Raw genomic sequence first — 25855 nt, 5'->3', positions numbered from 1 at the left:
GCTTAAGGGGCTTCCTAGGGCTTCATTTTTAGTCAATGTATTGAAAATAACAACTTTTCTCCTACAACTATGAATCATTTGATGTCCTGTTTTAACCACATAATCTAAAGGACTAAATACAATCCCTTGAAGAGAGATTTTCTGGTAAATGGTCTTGTCATTTTTTTATAATTAAAAATATGATGCATTTTGTGCGCCTGGAAAGGAGCAAGCCTTCACCGTGATTGTACCCATGGTGAACCGAATACCGGCTCCACCAGTTCACCATGGGTACATTCACGGTGGCGGTCTGCTCATTCCGAGGCGCAAAAAAATGCATCATGTTTTCAGTTCCTTAAAAAAAAACAACACCCTTTTTTGATGAAACCCCTCTGCGAGCGATTTTATTTAGCCCTTTAGATTATGTGGTCAAAATATGACATCAACCATTTCATAATTGTAAAAGAAAAATGGTCATTTGTATAATACATGGACTAAAAATCAAGCGTTAGGAAGCCCCATAAGATAATACAAAATATACATAAAAACATAATATTTTAACAGACTTTACAGTTCAAAATGCTCTCAAAACGGGGGAAAAAGGGAGATTTTAAACGAAAATGGCGAATAATATATTTCGAATTAAATTAAAGTATACGTGCCATACTATATTTAATATAAAACTCTTAACATGTAAAGTCAAAATATATCAAATTCTCTATAAAAAAGTTGCATTTTAAAACAAGAAATATTAGTTTTCAACTAACAGAGATCAATTTTCAACGAAAAAGCTGAGTTTTCAATTTAAAAAAGTTAAATTTTGAAGAAAACTGTTGAGTTTTTTTATACAAAAAGATAAATTTTCAAGTCAGAAAAATTATTTTTAAAATATAGTTTGATTTTAAACAAGCAAAATATTACAAAGAGACAAATTTTGCACTTGCTTTTTGAAATGTCAGTCTTCAAAACAAATCTTCAGTCTATCAACAATCTACCAAAAGATTAATGCTGAAACCAAATGTTGGATTTTTTGTGCAAAAGAATTAACTTTTTAACATGAAAGAATGAATTTTCAGAAAAATAGTTGAATTTTCAACTAGGAAAGGAGGTTCAGTCAAAAGAGAAGGAAAATTTTAACAAAATTATAGAATTTTATAAGGCGAATTCTCTAGAAGATAGTTTAATTTTTTAGCAAAAAAAATATATTTTCAAAAAATAGTTAAATTTTCAACGAAGGAAATAAACGTTCAACTACTAAAATTAATTTTTAGCTAAGTATTTCAACCTTAAGCCATGCCGTCAATTTTTTAATTAAGATAAATTTTATAATGATAAAGACGAATTTAAAACAAAATGTATAAAATTTCGACCGAATTGTTGAATTTTAACCTACAATGAGCACTTTTAAACTATTATTATTCTAGTTAATTTTTCAATAAAAAATGAACAAAGTGTTAAACCTTTGTTTAATGAGATGAATGTTTAATATAGCAGTATCACTTTAACAGGTAATCGAATTTAGAGAAAAATATACTCTCAATGTAAAAATTAATAGTTAAACATTCAACGAAAATCGATCAATTTACAAGTAAAGAATACCACACGTACTATTTCAGTTAAAAAATTAATTTTTAAGGTGAAAAAGAAAGAATTCTCAAGAAAGTAGTTTAATATTCAACCGATAAAATAAATTTTTAAGAAAGTAGTTAAACTTTTAACCTAGTAGTAGAATATGCAAAAAATGAATTCTCAATTATACATTTAATAGTTGAATTTTCAAGTGAAGACATAATTTTGAACGTATAATCGAATAAACAAACTTAAAAATCAGAGAAATATTTTTAAACAACAAAAAAAAAACAAATTTTCAACAGATTATTTCAACTTTCAATCACGGAGTTAAATTTTCAACCAAAAAATATGAATTGGCAATAAAAAATGTAATATTTTAATTTTCAACTAAAGACGATCAATTCTTTCATCAAGTAGTAGATTTTTCTAATTAAACGGGATACATTCTGCATCAAAAATATAAAGTAGATGTTTGAATTTGTTTATGTTTCTTTAGCAATGCGAATTCAGGCCCGATTTTTTAGTTTCACTCTGTGAAATTTTTTATAAAAGCGAATAAAACGTCCAATATTTAGTTAAAGATTTAAGTCAATTATTTTAAACAAATTATATAAGCAATGATTTTTATAAGTAGCTTAACCACAACAAAAAACTTCATCTTATTGATTAAAAATAAGGAGCAGTAGGAGTGATATTTAGAGTAAAAAATAACTATTATAAAAAAATTTTCATTATTATAAATATTCTAATAAACAAATTGCGTTTCTTCCCCAAGTAATGTTTTTCTCATTAAACAACTTTAAAATCAATTCTAAATTATAATAAAAGCACCAGAGAAATAAAAATGTTACTGTTTCATAATTCAAATAAAAATATTTTAAACAAATAAAAAAATGTTAAGTTTTCCATCAGGAAATTTTTTTGTGTGGCAGCAACTTGCAATTGTTATTGTTACTAACAAAATTTTTAATAAACAGTCATTTATAGCAAATAGTAATTTGACGAATGAATAAGAAGTTTTTTTGTAATTATTATTTTAATCCATCTTGATACTGTTACTTAAAAAAGTAACTTTGTCACTTATTTTTAATTAAAATTATAATTAAATAACAACAGAAAATTTCAACTTTTATAAAAAATATATTTCAGAAATTTTATTTTACTATGAAAAAAGAGGTTTTTTTAACTTATCATACTTATGTGAAGATATTCCTACATTACAAAATGTGAATTAGGCATTAGGCTACTAGCATGTAAAATAGCTTTAAATTATTAAAAAATTTGGTTTACAATATTGTTATTCGTAATACAAATATTTAACATTTATATATTTCTGCAGCTTTTTATTATAATTTATAATCTATTTGAAAATGTTTTGTTGAAAAAAAAACTTAAAAAAATACCATTTGTTTATTAGAAGATTAAAGAAAATGCTAATTATTAACTGGTTATTTTTCATTATATGTACTACTCGATCGAGATATTATGACAGAATGAATTGAAAAAATCAGGCTTAATGTCGTTCTGCAAGATTCAATTTTGAGGATTCCTAAAAAAAAAACATCGAAATCGATCAAGAATTGTAGGCTTTATTTTAAATATAGCATTAACAATATAATGAACTGCAAACTTTTGATTTCTCCAAAATGGTACGAGATATAAAAAGTAGGTATGTATGTGTTTAAATATGTTCATAAGAAAATATTTTAATTTAATTTACTAGTTAGAAACATTTAGCACATTCTCGTATACTAGAAAATTTGACAGCAATTTTTGAAGCCACAAAATTTGATGTTTCATGTAAAGATTTAAGTTACAATTAAAATGATTAGAAACTCACAGGCACAAGGTTATCATTTACATACATTTTGATATTTATTCTTTAATCAATTATATTCTTTAATAACTTATTTCTTCAGGTTAACACAAGTTTACAAATTCCTAAGGCATTTCTGCGACTGCCTTTTGAACATTTTTTGATAGGTGCATTTATTACACCGGATGAAGAACCCGAGGATGGCTCAATACAAGTTAGTTGAAAATCGAGGCCCAAATATAAAAATTTCGTATATTCAACATCTCCACAACTGTTGTAAAGTTGTAAACAGGATCCTTTGAAAGGAATGAAACCATCTACAAGACAATCATTTCGTTCACATTTTGCTAAATCTTGCCCTGGAGAAAGCACTAGGTATTCTCCAGGTGGACAAGGTCCTTGCTTATACGCCTCGTAACAAGAATCAGTATAAGTGATTATTGTAACAGTCGCAAAAATATTCTGACAAATTTTCAAATGATCGGTAGAGGCCCATATTCTTATCCACTTGACAAATCTGAAAAAAATATGAACTCATAGTTTATAAAGAAATACACCAAACTCTCGCTTTCAGTCACCCCGTTGTCAGACTTCCTAGAACTGCTGGCTCACGCAGGTTCTCAGAGGAGTAGGGCGAGAGCGGTTGTGACAGTATATCTATATTCCAATTGGAAACGAGTCAGATGGCCCTCACTGTTTACGTTTCTGTCCCCCCGAAATCAGTCCAAGGCCATTTGAAGGCAACCCCCGACACTTGATTGAAAGCGGGAATTTGGTGTATAATGTTATACAGGTCTCGTGAGAAAATAAAACAGCGCTACAAAAAAAGAGTGTTCTGTGTATCAGAAGCTTGAACTGCTTTCCCAGTATGACCTTGGAATTAACTTAATCCTGAAATGATGGGATTAAACAGACCCCGGAATCGGATTCAGCGACCCCAGAAATGTATAGGTATGGTGGTCTAGACACTTGTCTAGTCTGATGCATAGAATTTTTGTTGTTGTTGTACTGTGTAATTATACTTTTAAGAGATAACGCCGTTTGTCAAGAATGGAACTGCCGATTATTGTTATTAGTAACCAATGTTTCTGTAAAAACGAAGCTCAATACACGAAACGGGCCTATTATATGTCCTCTACTAAATTCTGCAATATGAAATTATTATTACTATTACTCTTCAAATTCCACGTGTCAAAATCTGCCAAGTGAGAAAATTATTTTTCGTTGGTCAAACTTTATTCGCGGAAATTACTTTATTTAGTTCCCAAGGATAAATAAAAAATACAGTTTGAGTATATGTATTTTGCTAATTTTTGAATGGTAATTGTAAACCGGATACTCTTTCAATAAAAATGTTTTATTTTTATAATAACCATAATTTGTTGGAAAAATAACTAATTTATTTAAGAAAATGAAAATAAATATAACTTCTCTATCTATTTTTGTTATTTTTAACGCCTAATATAAATCTTTATTTCATAACTCATTACCGAAAAAAAGAAAAACATGATAACTTTCATCGAGTTGCGAGTTATTGCTATTTTTCGCTCGGCACTCAGCACGCGTCACACGTGTCGCGCGTGCTCTGGCAAAGTGGGGTCGTAGACAAATTATTTATTATTAATTTTCTTGTTATTTAACAATGAAAATTCATTTTAAAAAATTACGAAGATGCCATTTTGTGAAAATTTATCCAATTTATGCGAAAGTAGATGGAATTAGTGGGAAAACTTGTCTTGAATGATGTCCAGCAGTATCAAATATTAAAAAAAATTTTTATAATTTTTATAAACAAATTAATTAACAAAAGTTATATTTTTAGCAAAAATATTTCATAGCAGAAGTGTTTTTTAAAGAGAAAATCTTAACAGAAAATTCGATATTACTTATAAAAAATAGAGACCATTTGTTAATTATTCAAACAAATTTTATAAACAAATGCATTTATTCGTCATTTTCAAATATATTTGCTTCGTTTTTTAACAAAAAGGACAATAGATATGTTTCTTATAGCTTTCTTGTGTTATTTTTTGATTTTAGAGAATTATTGTTATTTGCTTAAATAAAATTAATTTAAAAATGCATATGATTGTCATTTTTTAGTAAAAGAAATTTGTTTTCTTTTTAATCAACTTCAGATAGGTTAAAAATACCTCTTGATATGATACTAAGTTATAAAACAATATTTTCTATTTGTTTAAACAAATTAATTGTTTTGCCATTTTTCAACAAATGGATTCCGTTTTTTTCAGGGAAATAAATTTCTGATGTCTTGCTAGTAGCTCACTATAGTTATCCTTTATTAATAATAAATAATTAGTAATTTAAAAAAAAAATGCAATGAAGAAATGCATAATTTGGCCCTGTTTTAGTAGATAAATTTAGTTTATTTAACACAATCAATTAAATATGTATAACCAATAATCCTTTTATGTTATATTTTTTTGTCAGACAACAATGCATAGTTTTTAAACAAATTACTCTGAGGCTGTTTTTTAATGGAAACACCATATTGTTTTTATGAAATCGTCTACAATGTTTCAAGAGTTCTGTCTGTTATGAAACAGAATTATCCGACAGGACACTTCATAACCTTTAATATGAAAAAATAATTTTAAATCAGTCAAATAGTTTGGGCAAAATTTAATTTATATATAGACACCTCACTTGGCCCCACTGTGCGTTATGTAATTGGGATTGATAATAAATGATAAAAAAAATTGTATAAAGAATCCAACGAATCAACAGCAAATAAATAATGACTAAATTCATGCAGAAAATGTTATCAACAATAACTTTAGTAAAACTTCGAATTTAACCAAACCGCTCAAATCGTATTTTTCATTTATCCTTGGGAACCGAAAAAAGTAATTTTGGCGAAAAAAGCTCGACCATGGAAAAATAGGTGGCTCACTTGGCAGATTTTGACACATATATTATCAGTTTCGGAGGTTGCTTCGCACTGGCCTAGTTACTAATTTAGTGAAATCGAAACGTAAACAGTCAGGGTTACCTGAATTGTTTAAAATTGGAATGCATAATATTGCGCAATATACTCGACTGAGTACTCACGCACTGCGGCCCTTCCATGAGAGATTCGCAACAGTCTCTGGTCCTACACGTTAAGAAACTGCGTAGACCAGCAGTTCTAGGAATTACAAAACCAAGCACTGAAATGTATATGTACAATAATCTAGGATTGATTAATTATGTTAACATTCTCTTCCTCGATCCTCAAGTTATTAAATTTGCAATTTAAAACAATATGATTGACTTTATGAAACATAATGCACAATGTGAAAATTAATAACTTTTTAACCACTTACTTTTAATATCCGAATTTAAACATGTTTCAATTCTTACCGAAAGTTTTTAATTGTTTAATTATTAACGCTTTATGTTTAAATTGAATAATTTAAACACTTTATATTTAGGGAGCATCTAATTGACAATGTTTTTAGAACAGGCAATGGCCACTGTTACTGAAATTTCGGTACAAATAGCCCTCATTTTTTGGTACGTGTATACCATTTCTTTACAATAATTTAATTTTAAAGGTTCATAATATTTTTAATTCTTTATATTTTATCTGTGAAAATGGCAGTCAGATTTTTTTACAGAAATCATATTGTTTAATAAAAAAATTGATCCAATCGTTTTAAATGTTACTTGATGGTATATAATATGATACTTATAATTCATATTTAATATTTATAATGCTTGACATTTCTATAATTACAATAATAATTATGGTTTTAAATGCATTTTTATAAAACAGTTTCATCTTTGCGGCCTTCAAGCTGAAATTTCATTAGCTCAAAATTAAGGAGAGCAAAAATAGAGGTCAAAAACAAATTTTACTTTTTGTGACACAAAAGTTCTTTTTTTGATTTGTTCAGCGCAAAATATCTTGGTTATTTTTTCTTTGAATACTTTCAGGTTAAGAAATCAACATTCTATTATTTAATTATGAAAATAAGCATTGACTAGATTTTCTCAACAATTAAAAATAATTTGACTATCAATTATTAATATTAATAATTAATTAATTATTATCACTATTAATTAGTTGATATTAGTGAGTGTCGATTAGGTAAAAAATTCAAATAATAGATCTTAAATTGTCGGTATACTGTTCCAAAAAATCTCTTTATTAATAATAGACGTTTCGCCCTTCGACGGAGGGCCTCTTCATAGTTGTATTTCACTGAAAAGGCCCTCCGTCGAAGGGCGAAATGTCTATTAATAAAGAGATTTTTTGGACCAGTATACCGACAATTTAAGATCTATTATTTTAATATTCTTTTTTCTTTTGAACGCAAACATTATTAATGATATGCAAAGATGTTTGATAATTGGGATATGATCATGCGGAAATATTTTAGAATAAAAATAATTTTCATTTGCTAGCCCAAAGAATTTAACAATTTTCTACTTAAATCCTTCCAAACCGATAGTAGCTCAAAATTCAATTATACAAAATGTCAAGAAAATTACAGCATAAAATCTTTCCAAATTGTTAAATTTGATATTAAGAGTCTTGATAGTCATTTTTATGTTTAATAATTTTAGATTTAAATATTTTAAATTCTTTGATATCAATTTCAGTCAGTTTTAAATAAAATAAATATAGGTTTAAATATGAAAAATTAGTATTTGCACGGTTTACAGTTCAAAGGATTTATAACTAAAGGATTTTGATTTATATGCCTCCAGAATAAATTCAAAGGAATGAAACATATACGCAATATGTCAAATTCAAGATTTATACAAATGAGAATATTTTAGAATTATACATAGAAAATTTAATTATTAGTTATTTTTAAAATATTCTAATAAATTTAAAATTTCAATAACAAAACATTAAAAAACAAATAAACAAAAATTATTTCTTATTGATCTGTTTAATTGTTGGAGTTCGACAGTTTTTAATTTTGAATACTTTTAATTAAAAATAATATAATTTCAATTCCTTTGATTTATGATTTATCTAGTTTGCTAAATCCTAATCTGAATTGATTAAATTCTGAAAATTTTGAGGTTGTTATATTTTCGCCCTTTTGTTTGAAATTAATTAAATTTCGAGATTCTTCATTTGAAAACAAAATTGTTCAATTTAAAAAGTTTAAATGTCTAATTTGTAAATTTTAAGAGTTTTTTCAATAAAATTTTGAAATTTCAAACACTTTTAATTCCAAATCACACAATTAAAAATCTTTTTTTTTTAAACCTTACTTGATTTGACAACATTATTTGATTCAGAACGCATTTTTACCTGCTTGTAATTCGAAATTATTCATTATTGTTTTAAATATTTTAAAAAATCTTTAAAATATTTTTTTAAGAGTGGTTTTCTAAAATGTTGAAATTTTTTTTAATATTATGAAATAAAAATCTAGCAGCGCGAAATAGCACTTTTTGCTTATGTATTTACTAATATTATATTAATAAGGTCTAATTAATCATAAAATTAACTTCAAAATATGATGTTTATCAAAATAGGGATCCAAGTTAGTTTTAAAACGTCACCTGTTATTAAAAGTTGAAAAAGGAAATGCAAAGGAAACTGCTTAAATCTAAGCCAAAAGGCTAAATAATTATTAATTCATATTTACGTTTATCAACTTTTTCAGATTTAAAAAAAAATTAAGATTTGAGCGGTTAGGCCTGTTTTTGGAAAAAAGGTTTAATTTCAATTTTATCATTGATTTTTTTTATTATTCGTGATAATATTTAAAAGATACAAAACTTTATATTTAAAAAATTTCAATTTTAAGCGAACCTTTTCCTTTTCGCTTCTTACCAATTTTTAAAATAACTGAGATTTCTTTAATTGATTACTTTAATTTTATTAATAAATTAAAATTGACCATTATTCTCGAAAGGTTTCGGGTTTTCAATTCACTTACTGGAATCTCTTGATCTTGACTTCCAATGTACCCAAAAATTATGGACAGAATACTTATTTGAAGAAATCGTTTCATTCTGACTCGAGATTTGAAAATATATTGATAATATTTTATTTTTTGAAAGATTGATGCTCGAGAGCCTTAAAGAAACTAATGTTTTCCTGAAAGCGATTTTATATTTCTAGAGTTTCATCACAGGATTAAAGAACTAGTTATCAATGTAAGATGCAATGCCATCAAGTATGCAATTAATGGAAACAGTTATAATCAACTTTTTTAATTTCAAGCCTACAATTTTGAAAAGATAAATGTTTACTTAATTATACCTGCAGAGATGTGTGCTTAAAGAATAGCACCTTGTAATTCAATACATTGAAACATCGAATTGGAAAAATTAGGATTGATTCAGTTTTCCATGGAACGTGATCAGCAAATAATGAGCCATCATAGTAAAGAAAAAATCCTGTATTAAAAAAAAACATTTCTTGCAAAACTATAGTTTATTATTTTGTTTGAAAACATTGGAAATTACCTACAATTTTCCGTTATCCCGTTTTTTATAAATTTCTGAAACTTCAAAAGGTATCTAACAGACAAGTATTTTTTTGTGTTTGTTGCGCATTTTAAAAGTCCAGTATGTATTTTTTAAAATTTTCATTATATTTAGGGATGCATTATTTTTCCAGATGTTACAAATCAAATTTTTTAAGAAATCTGTATAATCATAAGGGAATAAAAAAATTTACAACATCTTTTCAGCTTAGATGGAGCTATGAATTAAATTTTTTTTTTTTAAATTAAAATTTGGCCTGAAAAAAGATTTTCTTCTTCGCTCCGCTGGGAAACGAACCATAGAACTTAGGATAGCCGGTCGGGTGTTTTTTCCTTAAGCAACTAGATAGATCGGAAAAAAATACTTGTTCTGGATTTTTTGTAATTAAAACTTTTGCGCCTGAAACCGGCAGCTCAGCGTACATAGTAGATAGAGTGTTGCCAGTTCCGGGCGCAGAACAAACATTTTTAATTACAAAAAAAAGAACATTTTACGGATATAATTCTATGTCTAAAACAGTATAATTGCTTTTGATTATGGGATAAAAATATTATGTTCGAAAATTAATTTTTAGACGTATATTGGATCAAGCGAAATCGACTCGATTCTAATTAAAACCCACCACCTTAAGTAATTTAAACTATAAATTTTAGGAGTTTCCAAATTTACCCCTTTTGGTGGTGTCTTATAAAACTTGTTTTTTTTTCTCTTCAAAATAAATGTTTTAATAAATGCAGAGATAAATTGCTTGTCGATTTATTTTAATTTGACAAAAATAAACATGCAAGCATCATAATTTAAAAAATCGCCAGTTTCCACCTGACGTTTCATTAATACTGCCAAGAATTCCCTGAGGTTTTCATCAAGTTGCTGGCGCTAGCTCAGAATGAACACCTGAGTGATAATAACGATACTTACTGCGATATCTTTACGAAAGTTCTCGTTCCCAGAAATGATTGAAATTATGATTAGAAATTAATTGAAGAAATTCAATTTTTAAATTTGAAAATAAACCGGAAAATTCTTTCATCACAAAATTAGGGCATTTAGCTTAAATATGGAGTAGGATTTTCTTGCATGATTGCAGGTAATCAAATGAATTGTTTCCCAATGATTGGATTGACAGCGCAATATACTCTCATTTTGGCGGACCCCATATAGAGGCACAAATTTTGAAATTTTTCCGTGTTTGTAACAAAATTCAAAACAAGAAATTGAATTTTGTAGTAAAAAAAGTCATAAACAAAATGGGACAGTTTTTGAACAAAGTGCAAATATGTAGATTGTTTTAAGTTTTACTGGCTCTTCTAACGTAAAATTTGACATATTCAGAACCAGGTACCTCAAAAATTCTTTATACAGACTTTCATAGAAATATATGCAATTTTTTGAATTTTTTTCGTCATAGTGTTTTGTTATTTAAAGAAAAAAATGTTGGTAGAAAGTTCAACGATTTAGTTAAAAATGTAACTTCTTTGTAGGAAATTGATTTTCTTTGTGTGAAAATTCGACAATTTGCTATTTGCTTAAAAGTTCAACCATTTGATAAAAAATTCAAACATTTACTGGAAAATTTTAATATATTGTGGAAAATTCGTCTTCTTTATTTAAAGCTTCAACAATTTGGTTGACATCTTTTTTCTTGGATACAAAATCTTTCTGACTTGAAGATTCATCTATTTTTTTTAGGAATTTTTTAATCAAAATACGTTTTTTCTTTAACTGGAAATTTACTTTTCAATCAAAATTCATAATTTAAAATTAAAAATTAAAATCTTTTGATAGATAATTTAACCAGTCGGTCGAAAGTTGAACTATTTAGTGGAAAATTCGGCCTCATTGTTTGAAACTGCTACAATTTTATAATAATTATTTTTCTATAAAAAATCTTTTGGACTTGAAGGTTCATCTCTTCAGTCACAAAGTTCAATATATTTTTTTAAATTCGTTTTTATTTTAATTGAGAATTTAAGTGTTGCTAAAAATGCATTATTTCGAGTTGAAATTTCGAATCCTTTAGTAGAAAATTTAATCATTTTGTTGAAAATGTATCTATATTGTGGAAACTTTCTCTTCTTTGTTTGAAACTTCAACAATTGGATTGAAATTTTTTCTTGGTAAAAAAATCTTTTTGGCTTAACATTAATCTATTTTATAAAAAATAAAAAATTGTTGTTTCAAATTATTATTTGTTTTCTAATTGGAAATTTACTTTCTGTAAAAAATTTGTAATTTCCAGTTGAAAATTCATATTTTTTCGCAGAATATTCCACCATTTCGTTGAAAATTTAACTATTTTGTAGAAAGTTAATCTTTCTGGCTTGAAAATTCGACAACTTGGTTTTAGTTTATTTTTTTTATTTTTGACTAATAAATCTTTCTGGAGTGAAGATTTATCTTGTTCAGTAGAAATTTAACTATTTTGTTTAAAATTCGTTTTTTGTAATCAATATTTTAAGCTTAAATTAATAATAATTAATTTCAATCACTTGTTAGAAAATTCTAACATTTGGTTGAAAAGTCAACTATTTAATTAACATTTTTTTTCTTAAATGAAAAATCTTTCCCGGTGGAAGATTCATCTCTTTTCTTAAAAATTGAACTATTTGATATAATAGTCTGGGTTTTTAATTGAAAATGAATTTTTTGTTCATAATTTATGATTTAGGGTTCAAAATTCAACTTTTTTGTATAAAATTTGTCTTTTAGGCTTCAAAAATTAAAAAATTTGGTAGAAAATTCAACTCTTTGATTAAAGACTAAAATATTTCGCTAAAATATTATCCATTATATTTTTCGTTAAAAATTCATTCTTTTCGTTGAAAATTCAACAATCTGGTTTAAAGTTCAGCCAATTCCTTGAAAATTTATATATATTGTAAAAAATCTATCCCTGTATTGATTAGGAAGAGACAAAGTCGTTATCAGTTATTTCGATCATTCGGTATTATGCAATGGACAGAATTAATTTGAACCACGTTGGCGTTTTGAGCGATATGGTGGATGATTTATCATTGATGTAGCAATTTTTAATACTTCATCGCAGGGTGTAAACGCGAGCTTTGGATGGTATTGGTAACATTTGCTAAATCAAATGCATGCCAGGCTTGATATTAATTTCCTGCGGTTGTCCCTTCCTCCGCCTATCCCAAAATGAGTCGAATAGTCAGTCAGGAGTCAGGCATCCTGTGCTGCTCAGCAAGGACCGATGTGTGATGTTTGTGGATAAATCCTCGATTCCTCGAGCTCTGGCTCCTCTCGAGTCTCGCTAAATAATAAATACGACAGGGTTCTCCGGGGATACCCCCAGGGTGCCATTAGCGGGGTACGGTGGAGGTCTCACCCTCTCAACTCCTCACCCCTTTTGTACTACCCTTACCAACTTCCTTTCGCTCCTTCACCCCTACACCCGACACCCAGAACCCCGGAACGCCTAATACACTTAGAGACCAGCCAAAGCGCTACGCGAGACATGTCTATGGGAAAAAGACTGGGGAACCCCCCCCCCAGCCCCCGCCAGGTAGCTTTATGGAGACAGTTCTCTTTTCTTTTACTCTTCTTGGAACTGCTTCCACCTTAAATCAATGCCTTCTCCATAATTCTAGTTTCGCTGTGAATAATTACTCAGCAAAGAGGGGTGTTACAAGTAAAATTAGCGTTGCAGCGAGCTGATTTAAATGGTGTAGAAACCAAAGGTTTGCAAATCTAACAATAAGGTCGAGATTAATCTACGGTGCTTCACCATGACAAAATATAAAAGGTAACGTTCACATATTGATACACTGAACTCTAAGGGGGGGGGGGGGGCTCTGATATAACGTCACCCTGTAAAACAGGTGAATAAAATTATGAATCTTTAACCGAAAATATGAATTTTTAGCCAAATAATTGGTTGAATTTTCAATGAAAAAGATTAATTTTTCACTAAAAAGACGCATTTCGAAAAATGTACATGAATTTTCACCTAAAAAGATTAATTTTCAAATAAAATTGGAATAGTTACAATGTTAGAGAAATAAATGTTCAAACAAAAAAAACAAACTAATTTTAAACAAAATACATTTTTTTCATCAAAGAAAAATCATTTTTTAACCAAAAGTAGAAAAATTAACTTTTTGATAAAATAAAAAAATTCTCAACCAAAAAAATGAATTCTCAACAAAAGAATTACATTTTAAACTCAAATGATGAATTTCCTACAAAAAAATCTGTCTGCTTTGCGGGCACATTCTCATCGCGCGCTACGTGCGCGGCTCGCATCGCTCGCAAGTTTAAGCGCGCCTAGAACGCGCGGCGGTCCAATCTCGCGCTTTGCGCTCGATAATGGGTTACCTTGCGCTTCGCGCTCGGATATAATTATAGGCCGCGGTCGAATATTTATTCTTTGCATTTGGAATGCTTGAAAAAAACTTTATTAAAATGATATCTTTTAGATGACAGTATTTATATGCGTCTTCATATTCTGAATTGTCTACTTAATTAAGTATAGTCAAAGATTAAGTTTCTCAAAGCTCTGTAGGCTTTGATGTACTCATTCTCATCGTGACACTCGATCTGTGCGCTCGATTTACGACAGAATAAAACGAATAAAACAAAAGGTACGCGTCCTATCAAGAAGTGATTCTTAACGAAATTGTAGATCTCTTTTGGGATAACAATTTTTGTTAATTCGTCTTTTTCGTATCGTACATAGTTTGTCTATAAAATGGAATTTTAAATTTTCATTATTTTTTTGTGCAATAAAAATTTGAATTTTTGAAGAAAATCCAAAAATTTGTCGTGATAATCGCGTAGGTCTTTTAAAAAGAAATGTTTTTCTTCTCTTGACTTTTTTTCATATGGTGCGTTTTTTGGCTTAAAATTTTGATTTTCGGTTAATTAAAAAAATTTTGAAAACGCTATATCTCTGAGAATTTTTTTTTATCGTAAAAAGTCATTGAGATAAATTTCTTTTTTCTTTTAAGACTATAAATATCCATACATAGAATTTTTAAATTCAGAAAAAAGTGGTCTAAAAAATTTTCAAAATGCGCTCACTTTTTGAATTTGTATAAAAAATGGCTGGTTAACGAACTTGTCCTTTCTTTTAGGACCTGACAAAAGTGTGCCAAATATGGATTTGATTCGTTCATTTTTTCAAGAGTTATCGTGTTTACGGACGGACGGCCGGACGGACAGACAGACAGACAAACGCCATCGTGAAAACCTAATTTTCGGATTCAGGGGGTCCCAAAACGTGGAGATCCGTTGAAAAACTGTGATGTCAAATTTCCGACAATTCGAATACTTTCTCAATCATAAATTATGAGAATGAAAAAAGATACAGTTTCAACAAAATATATAAATTTGTAACCAAAAAATATAATTTTACAAACCAAAATTAGATAGATTTTCGACTAAACTAATTCATTTTCAACTAAAAATATAAATTTTCAAGCAAAAATGGAATAGTTATAGCTTCAGTTTAAAAAAAAATCAACTAAAAAGAAAGGAATTTTCAGTGAAACAAATTAATTTTTGATCACAGGGATATACTTTTAATAAAAAATATAAATTTTTGACCAAATAGTGAAATTTCAAACCGAATAAATGAATTTTTAACCAAATAATTTGCAGTTATAGCAGTAAATTTTCTAATAATAGAAAACAAGTTTTCAGCCCAATTAATTCATTTTCGACTAAATAGAAACGAATTTTCATCCAAAGAAATCAATTTTTAACCAAAAAGATGAAGTTTCAACTCGTGAAGGTATAAATCCATAATTTTTAATAAAATCAAAGTAAATTTTCAATGATATAGTTACATTTTTATCCAAAACAATTAAATCTCTATCAAAAGGAAAAAATTTTGACAAAAAATGTAAGATACATTTTCAGTTAAAAAAACGAATTCTAAATAAGGAAAAACTCTTTTGCAACCAAAAAGATCAATTTTCAACCAATAAAATCAATTTTTTACCAAAATAGACGAATCTTTAACAAAGTACATGCATTTTAAATCAAATATTTAAATTTGTATAGGAATTTTCAACCAGAAAGAGGAATTATTCACCAAGAAGCTTAAATATTTTCCCACAAATTTAAATTTTCAATAAAATACAGGAATTGTAAGCCAATTATTTAAGTTAACAACTTAAAAATATAAATTCTGAACCAAACATATACGAGTTGAATTTTCAGTTAAAAGAATTAATTGTCAGATAAAAAAAATTTTAACAAAATAATTAAATTTGCATCAAAAACAAAAGGTTTATTAATTGAGCTGATGAATCAACAACTAAATTAATTAATTTTTATTAAATAAATTCCATTTTCAACGAAATAGTTGAAAATGCTACTAAAAATAATGAAATCTAACAAAAACGCGATATTTGTTATTTCAACCAAAATGGATATAAATGTTATACCAAAAATATTTGAATTTAACCAAAAAAGATGAATTTCCAACCAAGCAGTTTGAATTCTCAACCAAATGAGGTTAATTTTTAACCAAATAGTTGCCTAACTCTATCAGGTTTTCCCTGACCTTCCTTGACTTTTTGGAATTATCTATGTATCAGTAGGAACTCTGTAATTAAAAAAAGTAAATGTTTATTTCACTCTAGAATGTTTTTATAAAAAATATATATTAAATAATTATATATATATATATATATATTTGTTTAAACAATTAATGCTTTGAATTCTCTTGAATGCTCTATTAATGCTCTGTTCGAGATTAAATGCTGGGCATATTTTCGAGAGCATTTTCTAAACATAAGCTCTTGAAAATTTAAGAACTATAACTACAGGGTAATGGGCGCGATGGGAGACTGGTAACTTCATTACCGAAATTGGAGTTGAATTTTTTTACTATTTAAATATGTTAAAAAATTTACAAAATAAAGTTGAAGCTTTTTTCTGTCATTGGCGAAAATTAAACAGTTTTTATCGAAACTAGAGCAAGAAAACGCACGCGTCTACATGTATGTTGCAATCACATGTAAGCAAACGGGATAAGTTTGTAAAGGTTTTATAACGTGCGCTTTCTTGCTCTAGTTTACGTAGAAACGGTTTAATTGTTGCCAATTACAGAAACAAACTTTTAAACTTTATTTGGTAAATTTTTAAACATTTATGAATAGTAAAAAATTTAACACCAACTGTCGGTAATGAAGTTTCCAGTAACCCACTGCGTCCATCACTCTGCACCTTGCAGAATTGGTCGATTTGATCATATCTGGTTATCTGAAGGTCATCTGAGGTCATTTGAAGGTGGAATTCGGATAAAATGCTAAAAAATTCTGAAAAAATTTAAATGTAGGTTTTTGAGCATGCTGAATCCAAATCCGGTGTCGGTTAACCTTCATCAGTTTGAGTTCAAGGTCATTTTAAGGTAAAATCAATGAGGGACTGTTGAAAAAATGTTTAAAAAAATTAATTTAAAATCATCTTTAGTTTTTCGTCTATATAGAAACTGGAAATATTAATTTATCTTTATCAACATTAGCTGCTGTGAATTTCTCGAAAATAGGCAGTGTACTTTCTTATCATTATTAGCTGCTGTAGATTTCTTGAAAGAGAAAGCTTTGTACCCATAAGAATGGTATATCTTTAAAAAAGAAGTGGGTTCTTTTTGCCCTAATATCGTAAAAAATACATTTTTTATAAATGTCCAAATGTATTTGCGGTTATGAGTGAATGATTGTGTGAGTGCATGTGTGGATCTGCGGATGCATGGATGTGTGGATGTGCGGATGTCTAGTTGTTTCGATGTATGTAATCGATTCTTTTTCACCTGTTGCCTCGACTAGTCGTGTGACGATGACAACTGCCCCGTAAGGGGATGTGTAGAATGATTCGCTCATACGCTAGTCGGGGTACCGATGCCAGTGGATGTGCACTGCCTTACAGGGGGTCGATAGGGTGTGAGGATGATGCCGTAGTGTGTTCGTCGACGAGTTGACATTGTGCTCGTCAAAGACAAAAAGCCCTTTTACAAAGCCCTGGAGAGGTAAAAGGGTTATAACTTCCAAGACGGCGGACTCACCTGTAATCGGACCAGGATCCCTGTCGAGCGGGTTTATATATAAAAATATGGGAAATTTAAACAGACCTTCAACCTCATCTTCTAAACACGTGTGCCCGAAAGATGTTAACGCATTTTGCTGCATTTGTGGAACATTTATTCCGAACAAGAACGATCGACGATCGTTCAACGAAAATTTTCTGAATATATACAAAGAATGCTTTAATTCAGATATAGTTTCGGGAGATTGGGCTCCTGATAGTATTTGCAATAACTGCCGAAAAAGGCTTTCTATTTGGAAAAGAACTAAAGATGATTCTAATTGATCTTCATTAAACCCACAGAATGGAATGAGCCATTCAACGAAGATGATTGTTATTTCTGTAAAACCGATATCCGTGGGTATAATAAAAAAAATTTACATAATTTTAAATACGCCCAGGTAGGATCAGTAAAAAAAGCCGTTGAGAGAACTCAAACGATTGATGAGGTTGATGTTGATAGTATAGAAAATTTATCAATTGAATCTAAAGATAATGATGATGATGATGACAAAAGCACTAAGACCGATGATGAAAATCAAGATAAATATGAAAGCGATAGCAGTGGAAGCTCTGATGAAGTTTCTAAACCAGGTGGAGTAAGCAATAGAATTGCTGAAAAATTTACACAGTCCGAACTTAATGATCTCGTAAGAGATTTGGGACTACCTAAAGATGCTGCGGCACATTTAGCTTCAGTTTTAAAAAGTAAAAATTTATTAGAAAAAGGTACGAAAGTAACGTTTTATAGAAAAAGAAATGAGAGTTTTAAGCAGTATTTCGAAGAAAAAGTCTTTGACGAAGAAAAATGAGTGTACTGTTCAAATGTTAAAGGACTGATGGAAGAACTTCAGCCAAATACTTATAAATATGATGATTGGAGACTGTTTATTGACTCATCAAAAAGAAGCTTAAAAGCTGTAATACTTCACAACACAAATCAATATGTCGCAGTACCTGTCGCACACTCTACGGCAATGAAAGAATCCTTCACTAGTCTTAAAAAACTTCTAGAGGCCATTGAATACAAAACATATAATTGGCTTATATGTGGTGATTTGAAAGTTTCAGGTATGTTGCTAGGACAGCAGTCTGGATTTACAAAGAATTCATGTTTCTTGTGTCTTTGGGATAGTAGAGATCGCGAAAAACACTACACGAATCATAAGTGGGCTGAAAGGAAATTACTTGAAATAGGAAAAGGAAATATCATTGAATCGGCCCTGGTTCATCCAAAAAAAGTATTAATTCCTCCGTTACATATTAAATTAGGAGCCATGAAGCAATTTGTGAAAGCCTTAGATGCAAATAGTCGATGTTTTAAATACTTCGAAAGGAAGTTTCAATATAAATCTGATGCCAAGTTGAAAGAAGGGATTTTTGATGGTCCAGAAATAAGGAGACTTTTACAAGATGATAAATTTCCAACGACAATGACAAAAATTCAAAGGGATGCATGGCTCAGTTTTAAGGAAGTTGTGAAAAACTTTTTAGGAAATAAAAGAAGTGAAAATTATAAAGTTATAATAGCCGAAATGATTAAGAACTTTGGAAAAATGGGGTACCTGATGTCATACAAATTGCATTTCCTGCATAATCACCTGGATCGATTCCCAGAGAATTGTGGCGATTACAGTGAAGAGCAAGGAGAGCGCTTCCATCAAGACATAAAAGAAATGGAAAAGTGCTACCAGGGCAGATGGGATGTCGCTATGATGGCTGATTACTACTGGTGACTGAAAAGGGAGTGTAAAACTACAGGCAAAAAGCGAAAAAAACCGTTGCGTCGATAATTTGATAGTAAGAGAGTACGGTATGAGCGGAAAACATGAACAGAAGTTGATACAAAAAAATATGTCTATCGTAATTGTTTATGAGAGATTGTTAATTTTTTGATCTTATTATGAGCTTGTACGTAAATTGATGAAGGTCTATCAAACTCGATATATGGGTTGTTATTTTCATATTCCAATGACCTTGAAAATACTAGATATGGTCAAAATGACCTAGGATTTAGATTCTGCGACTCTTAAAACTTATATATAAATTTTTACAAATTTTTTTGAGATTATTTTGTTGGTTTGACCTTCAAATGACCTTCATCTTGAACTAATAAGGGTCAAATGACACCGGATTCGGATTCAGCATGCTAAAAAACCTATGTCTGAATTTTTTCAGATTTTTTCAGCAATATTTTCTTCATTTGACCTTCAAATGACCTTGAAAGCGATCTGATCTGAAAAAACCGACAAACGATTTGGAATAAGCGAACCAAAAACATAGAACCCCAAAGGTCGCCTCCGTGGACTTTGACTTTTTTTTGTGTGTCTGTGTTATTTATACGAGGAATGAAAACTTTTAATTCCGATTTTATTTTAATTTTTTTTATTATTTTAATCCCAATTTTATTCTTTTTTTTTAATATACATTTTTTGATATTCCAAATAGTTCTCTTTGAGAAAAAATTGTGACATACATTAGATTTTATGTAAATTTGAAAGATTTTTTTTCTTCAAAAAATACTGAATATATATAAATCCATTGCAGAGGGCCACCAATGTATGCCGTAACAGTGAATATAAAAAAAAGTTAATAAAAGAACGAATTTTTAACAACGATTCATCAATAAATATGTAATAATTTCTATTTGCACAAAAAAGATTTTAATATGAAACCAAAAACAATTAAAGTGGCCCGAAAAAGAAGCATTAAGAAAACCATTTGAATAACTATAGTTATAGTAATTAGATATATTTCGACGAAAATAGATTAATTCTCAGCCAAATAGTTGCATTTCAAATCAAAAAGGATAATTCTTCAACTATGAGGATAAATTTTCTACAAAAAAAATAGAATTTCCAACAAAAAAGATAAATTGTCTATGCATTTTTTTAATTGGAAAACATTGATATAATTTAAAAATGACTTAGATTTAAACTGAATTATTAGCATCGCATTCGAAAGTTAACTCTGAATTAAAAAATTGACTATTTGATTGAAAATGCAATTCATTGTGGGAAATACAATTATTTGGTTTAAATTAAATTTTGTTGTTTGAAGATTCATCCCTTTGATAATAAATTTGAAAAAATTAATTATTTTGTTAATGATTCATGATTTCAGTTCAAAATTTAACTATTTACTCGTCAATCCCCTTTTTTTTAAATGTTGATATTTCAGGTTGAAAATTTATCTGGTTTGCAAAACATTCAACAATGGCGTTGAAAAGTCCTATATTCTGTTGTAAATTCTTTTATTTGGTGAGAAAATTAATCTTTTTTGTTGAAAGTTGACCATTTTGATTTTGAATCTAACTATTTTGTTAAAAATGGTCAAAAAATATTCGTTTCAATCGCTTTTCTAAACTGCAAGTTTAAATAATTTGAAGATTTGACTTCTTGTTAAAACTTACCTGTTTGGCTGAAAATTCAACTAATATATAAAAAATGTATGCATTTTATTAAAAATTTATTTTTGGTTAGTAAGTTAATCTCTTTCGTTGAAAAATCAATTTCGCGATTCAAAAAGTCAGATAATTGGGAAAAATAAACTATTTTGATACTCACCTTTTGTGTCAAAAAATTTATCTGTTATATTGAAAATTCGTCTTGTTTAATTAAAAATGTCCCTTTTATAGGAGGAAACTTAATTTTCTTGGTTAAAAATTCATCTTTCTTGGCTTAAGCTAAACGTTTTTGTCAAAAACTCTTCTAGATGATTAAAAATTCATGTGCTTCATTAAAAATGTTTCTTTGTGTGGAAAAATAATATTTTCTGGTCAAAAATCATGTTTGGATGTTAAAAAATTAATCTTTTTGGAAAAAATCCACTGTTTAGTTAGTTATCTTTTTTCTTCGAAAATTTAACGTTTTGTTGAAAATTTGTATTTCTTGATTAAAAATTTCACTTCTATGGTAGAAAACTTATCTATCTTGGTAGAAAATAAACATTTTTGTCAAAAATTCAATCGTCTTTTAAAAAATTTGATGATTTTGATCTCTAATATATCGACACAGATTTAAATTTAATTTTTTTATCAGAGAAACATCACGTGTTACAAACTTTTTGGGACTTCACCCTTTTCAAAGTGTCACATAATATGTGGATGGTCCCTTAACCAAAATACAGAAAATTACAGAATAATATAAATACTTTCATTCAATTTTACACGCAAAACTGTGGCAAACTGCCTCTGAATGAAAATTTGAAAACAATGAAAAATCTTTCTGATTTTTATTCGGAAAAAATATATCAAATTATATAATATAAGAATGTGAGTGGCCTGGTTTCCACAAAATGTGCCTTTTAGCCTTGTTTTGCGCTTAAGCTAAAAGAACTTTTTTTTAGCTAAAAGAACAATTTTGCTAAAAGAACGTTTTCACAAGAAAATATTTGTTTTCCATATTTTATTACAAATCTTTACATGAACTTTGTCATATTTGATAAGATTTTTCATCATTTTACAAATTGCTATGGTACCAATAAACTTTTATCGAGACTTGAAACATATCGATAGCAGGGTCGTTCAAACGCACGTTTGATTCAGGAGTTATCAAAGTTGTTTTTCCTCCATTTTCCTCTTCTTCATTTCCAATGGTTCGCATCGAATTTCGTTGCACAGGACGCGATGTAAAGAAACATTTACCCGAGAACCTGGATCGAGGACCCAGTAGATCTAATAGAAATAGAACGACGGAAAATGTCGACCTCTCGCACAAAACTGGTCAAACGGTTAATCAAGACTCTTGTGACCAACAGTGGAACTCATCTTGCGAACGTTTTATTGTTTAACGAGCACATTGTTTAATTTTCGCCAAAAACAATTCTTTGTAATAATAAATTAGTTAAAAACAGTATTGCCGTCTGAACAAGAAAAGTTGTAATTAAATTGCGAATGAGCCACCCTACCCCCTCATGTAGAAATCGCCCTATTTGTCTCCTGTGTAAATTACAGCTGTGGTCAGAATCACACCGGAAAAACTGAACGGACAAGTTCTAGTTCGGACCCTGCAAGGAATTGTTAAGATTTTATATTTTTTCTGACTAGAAAAACTATGTGCTTCTAGTTAGGCCCCAATATTGTATTTTCACCAGGCCCTAGTTGATTTCTGATTTAGATAATAAGGACTGAAAAATTCTAGTGAGGAACTAATCGGGCTTTGATCAGCGTGCACAAGAAGAATTTTGTGAAGATGGCGCTGCATTTTGCATGAAAAGTCCCATTTTCAGAAGTTTGTATTAACTAAATAATACTTTAGTAATCATAAAAATGGTTGTCCTGACGGTACGTCCTAGCAATTTAAAATCTATTTCCCTTTCCCTACTTGCCTTCCCACTTATCATTTCACTTTCCTTACTCATTTTCACTACTATACTAGCCGCTCCCCACACCCTCCCTGAACTTACCTCATTATTCACCCTGAATTATTTTTCCTACTTCCCTTCACTTCTCCTCAGTTCCCCTATTATCCCACCCACAATCTTCTCACACTTGCTCTGTCTATCCACCTCTTATTTTTTCTCATTTCTTCTCATATGTCTACAATAACTCTACTTTTTCCTACCCTAATTTCCGATACTTTCCCTCCGCTCATTTCCCATACTGTCCTTTAATTCATTTTCCATCGCCTGATGATTAAAAGTGAGTTGGAAGGACTTCAAGATGAACTAAAAAAAAGTTTTCAAACAAGTGACTAAATTGAGTAGAATTTGAGTTGATTAAAAAGAATTCAAGTGGGTTAAAAATTTAAAGCAGATTTTGAAATATTTGAAACAAGTTAAAATAATTCTGGATAAGTCAAAGAGAATTTCAAAAAAATTTGTAATTTTTTTTTAGATTTGTGAAACCTTCCTTCTAACAGAATATTATTTTAGAGGCCTAATACCAGTGGTTATTTGATGTTTGTACGACAGAGATCTCTGTATTGTACGGTTGATAAGTAGAAGAACTACTATATCATAATCAATTTTTATTATGCGAAATTAATTGAAAACGCGAGAAAAATAAGTTCTAAAAAATGCACTGGGGGCTGGGTTTGAACCAACAACCTCCTCATTACATGTGAGGGGCGCTACCAATTGCGCCACCGCAGCACTAAAAATGAAAATTTTAGAACTTGTATTTCCTTAATTCAGATCAAAATTATTTTTCATAGATGTTATTAAATTATATTATATACAGAGACCTCTGTCGTACAAACATTAAATAACCACTGGTATTAGGCCTCTAAAATAATATCCTATCTAATTAACCAGTCTAACCGGAACTCTGTTTCTATAACTCTGTTTCAAAAAATTGAATTTAACAACTGGCCTTAAAATAATAACATCTACGAAAAATAATTTCGATTGAAATTAAGGAAATACAAGTTCTAAAATTTTCATAGTAGGTGCTGCAGTGGCACAATTGGAAGCACCCCTCACATGTAATGAGGATGTTGTTGATTCAAACCCAGCCCACAATGAATTTTTTTAGAACCTATTTTTCTAGTGATTTCAATTAATTTCGCATAATAAAAATTGTTTATAATATATTAGTTTGCTTAACAATAGACCAGAATCACCCTGTGTTACGCAACATTTTTATTTTAGAATCATTTACACTCCAAGTGCCATATAATAACATTTTACGGGGTTACCTCCCACTAATCTTATTACTACATCATTACCTTCGAAACATAAGCAGTCAGGGCTGCATAAACCGCTTCTAATTAGATTCTATAATATTTCGCAATATACTTGAGTGAGTACTCGCGCATGGCGCACCTTCCGAAGCGAGCGTTACAACCGTCTCTTGCCTTACCCCTGAGAAACTGCGTGGTCCAGATTTTCTACGAATTATAAAACTGGACCAGCTTCTATGGGACCTGGAGTGTATAAATGTAATAAAACAATTTAATGACTTTAACAAAACAATAGTAAATTATGAATACAAGAATTTAAATTTCAAAATTGTTTAATTCTGTTTATAAAAGATTCTATAATAAGATTTTTACGTAATATTGGGAAAGTGTGGGGTGGTTCGCGTTTATTCTTACGTTAGCGTAACACTGGGGGAGGAAGGTACCAAAAACCGTTTATAAAAGACTTAAGTTTCGAAAAGTTTATTCACAAGAAGTATGGAATTTCGTATGGTTTGAAAAATTAAAAGCAATTTTTAAATATTATTTTGCAATACATATGAATTCATTTGGATTTCACCCTGCATGTTTACTATTTTATCCTTCACACTTATTCATTCTTTGAAATGCTTTGGAATCGTCTTCAATTGTTTAATTCTACATGAATAACTCTAAATTCACTCAATGCTATTCAAGTTTATGGTTTTTTTCTTCAATTTTTCTTTAACTCATCTTTAACTCCTTTAAACTCAATTTGAATATATACGCATTTCATCATTTTTGTGAATTTCTTAAAATATTTCGGAAGCCACTCTAAATTTCATAAATTCAATAAAAAAATTTCATGTTTATTAATTGTTTTTAATTCATTTTATTATTTTTTATTTGGCTAGAATGATTATTCATTTCATTAATTTCTTCTCATTTTCCATAATTTTTTTTAAATGCACACCAATTTTATTTAAATTATGAAATATGTCTAATTTTTAGGCTTTCGTAGCCCCGGGCAGAAGCTCTTATAGTTTCGACTGAGCCCGTCTGTCGTACCTTTTTCCTAGTAGGAGAAATGAGTAGAAAAAGTAGGGGAAATAGGAGAAGTGAGGAGAGGCGAAGGAGGGGAAGTGATGGAAGAGAAAGAAGGGACAATGAGGGAAAAAGAGGGAAGTGAAAGTAGAGCACGTAAGGAGAATTGAGGTTATGGAAGTAGAAGGAGTGGTGGAAAATAAGGAAAAGGTGAGAGTAGAAGAATAATGGGAAACGAAGAAATGGACAGTCAGAGAAAGTTAGCAACAAGGAAGTATGGGAAATGAGGAAAGGAAAAAGTCGAGAAATTGAGGGGAAATAAGGTAAAATTAGG

At 29.3% G+C, this 25855-nt stretch overlaps 1 protein-coding gene and 1 non-coding gene across 2 annotated transcripts in view; both read right to left on the bottom strand.

Moving 5' to 3' along the window:
* Window positions 1-3466: 3466 nt before the first annotated feature.
* The window catches only part of LOC117182920, a 36832-nt gene continuing 14443 nt past the window's right edge, over window positions 3467-25855 (bottom strand). Inside the window, exon 2 of the mRNA XM_033376033.1 lies at window positions 3467-3884. Coding sequence (XP_033231924.1) covers window positions 3467-3884 — 418 coding nt within the window. The remainder of the gene's footprint in view (window positions 3885-25855) is intronic.
* Trnat-ugu lies at window positions 23899-23971 on the bottom strand. The gene has a single exon. It is a non-coding gene; the product is annotated as a tRNA-Thr (tRNA).

This window comes from Belonocnema kinseyi, chromosome 2 (assembly GCF_010883055.1).
Source record: "Belonocnema kinseyi isolate 2016_QV_RU_SX_M_011 chromosome 2, B_treatae_v1, whole genome shotgun sequence".
NCBI classification, from domain to species: Eukaryota; Metazoa; Arthropoda; class Insecta; order Hymenoptera; family Cynipidae; genus Belonocnema; species Belonocnema kinseyi.
The sequence above is the reverse complement of the archived record's forward strand: the minus strand, read 5'-3'. Positions and strand labels throughout refer to the sequence as shown.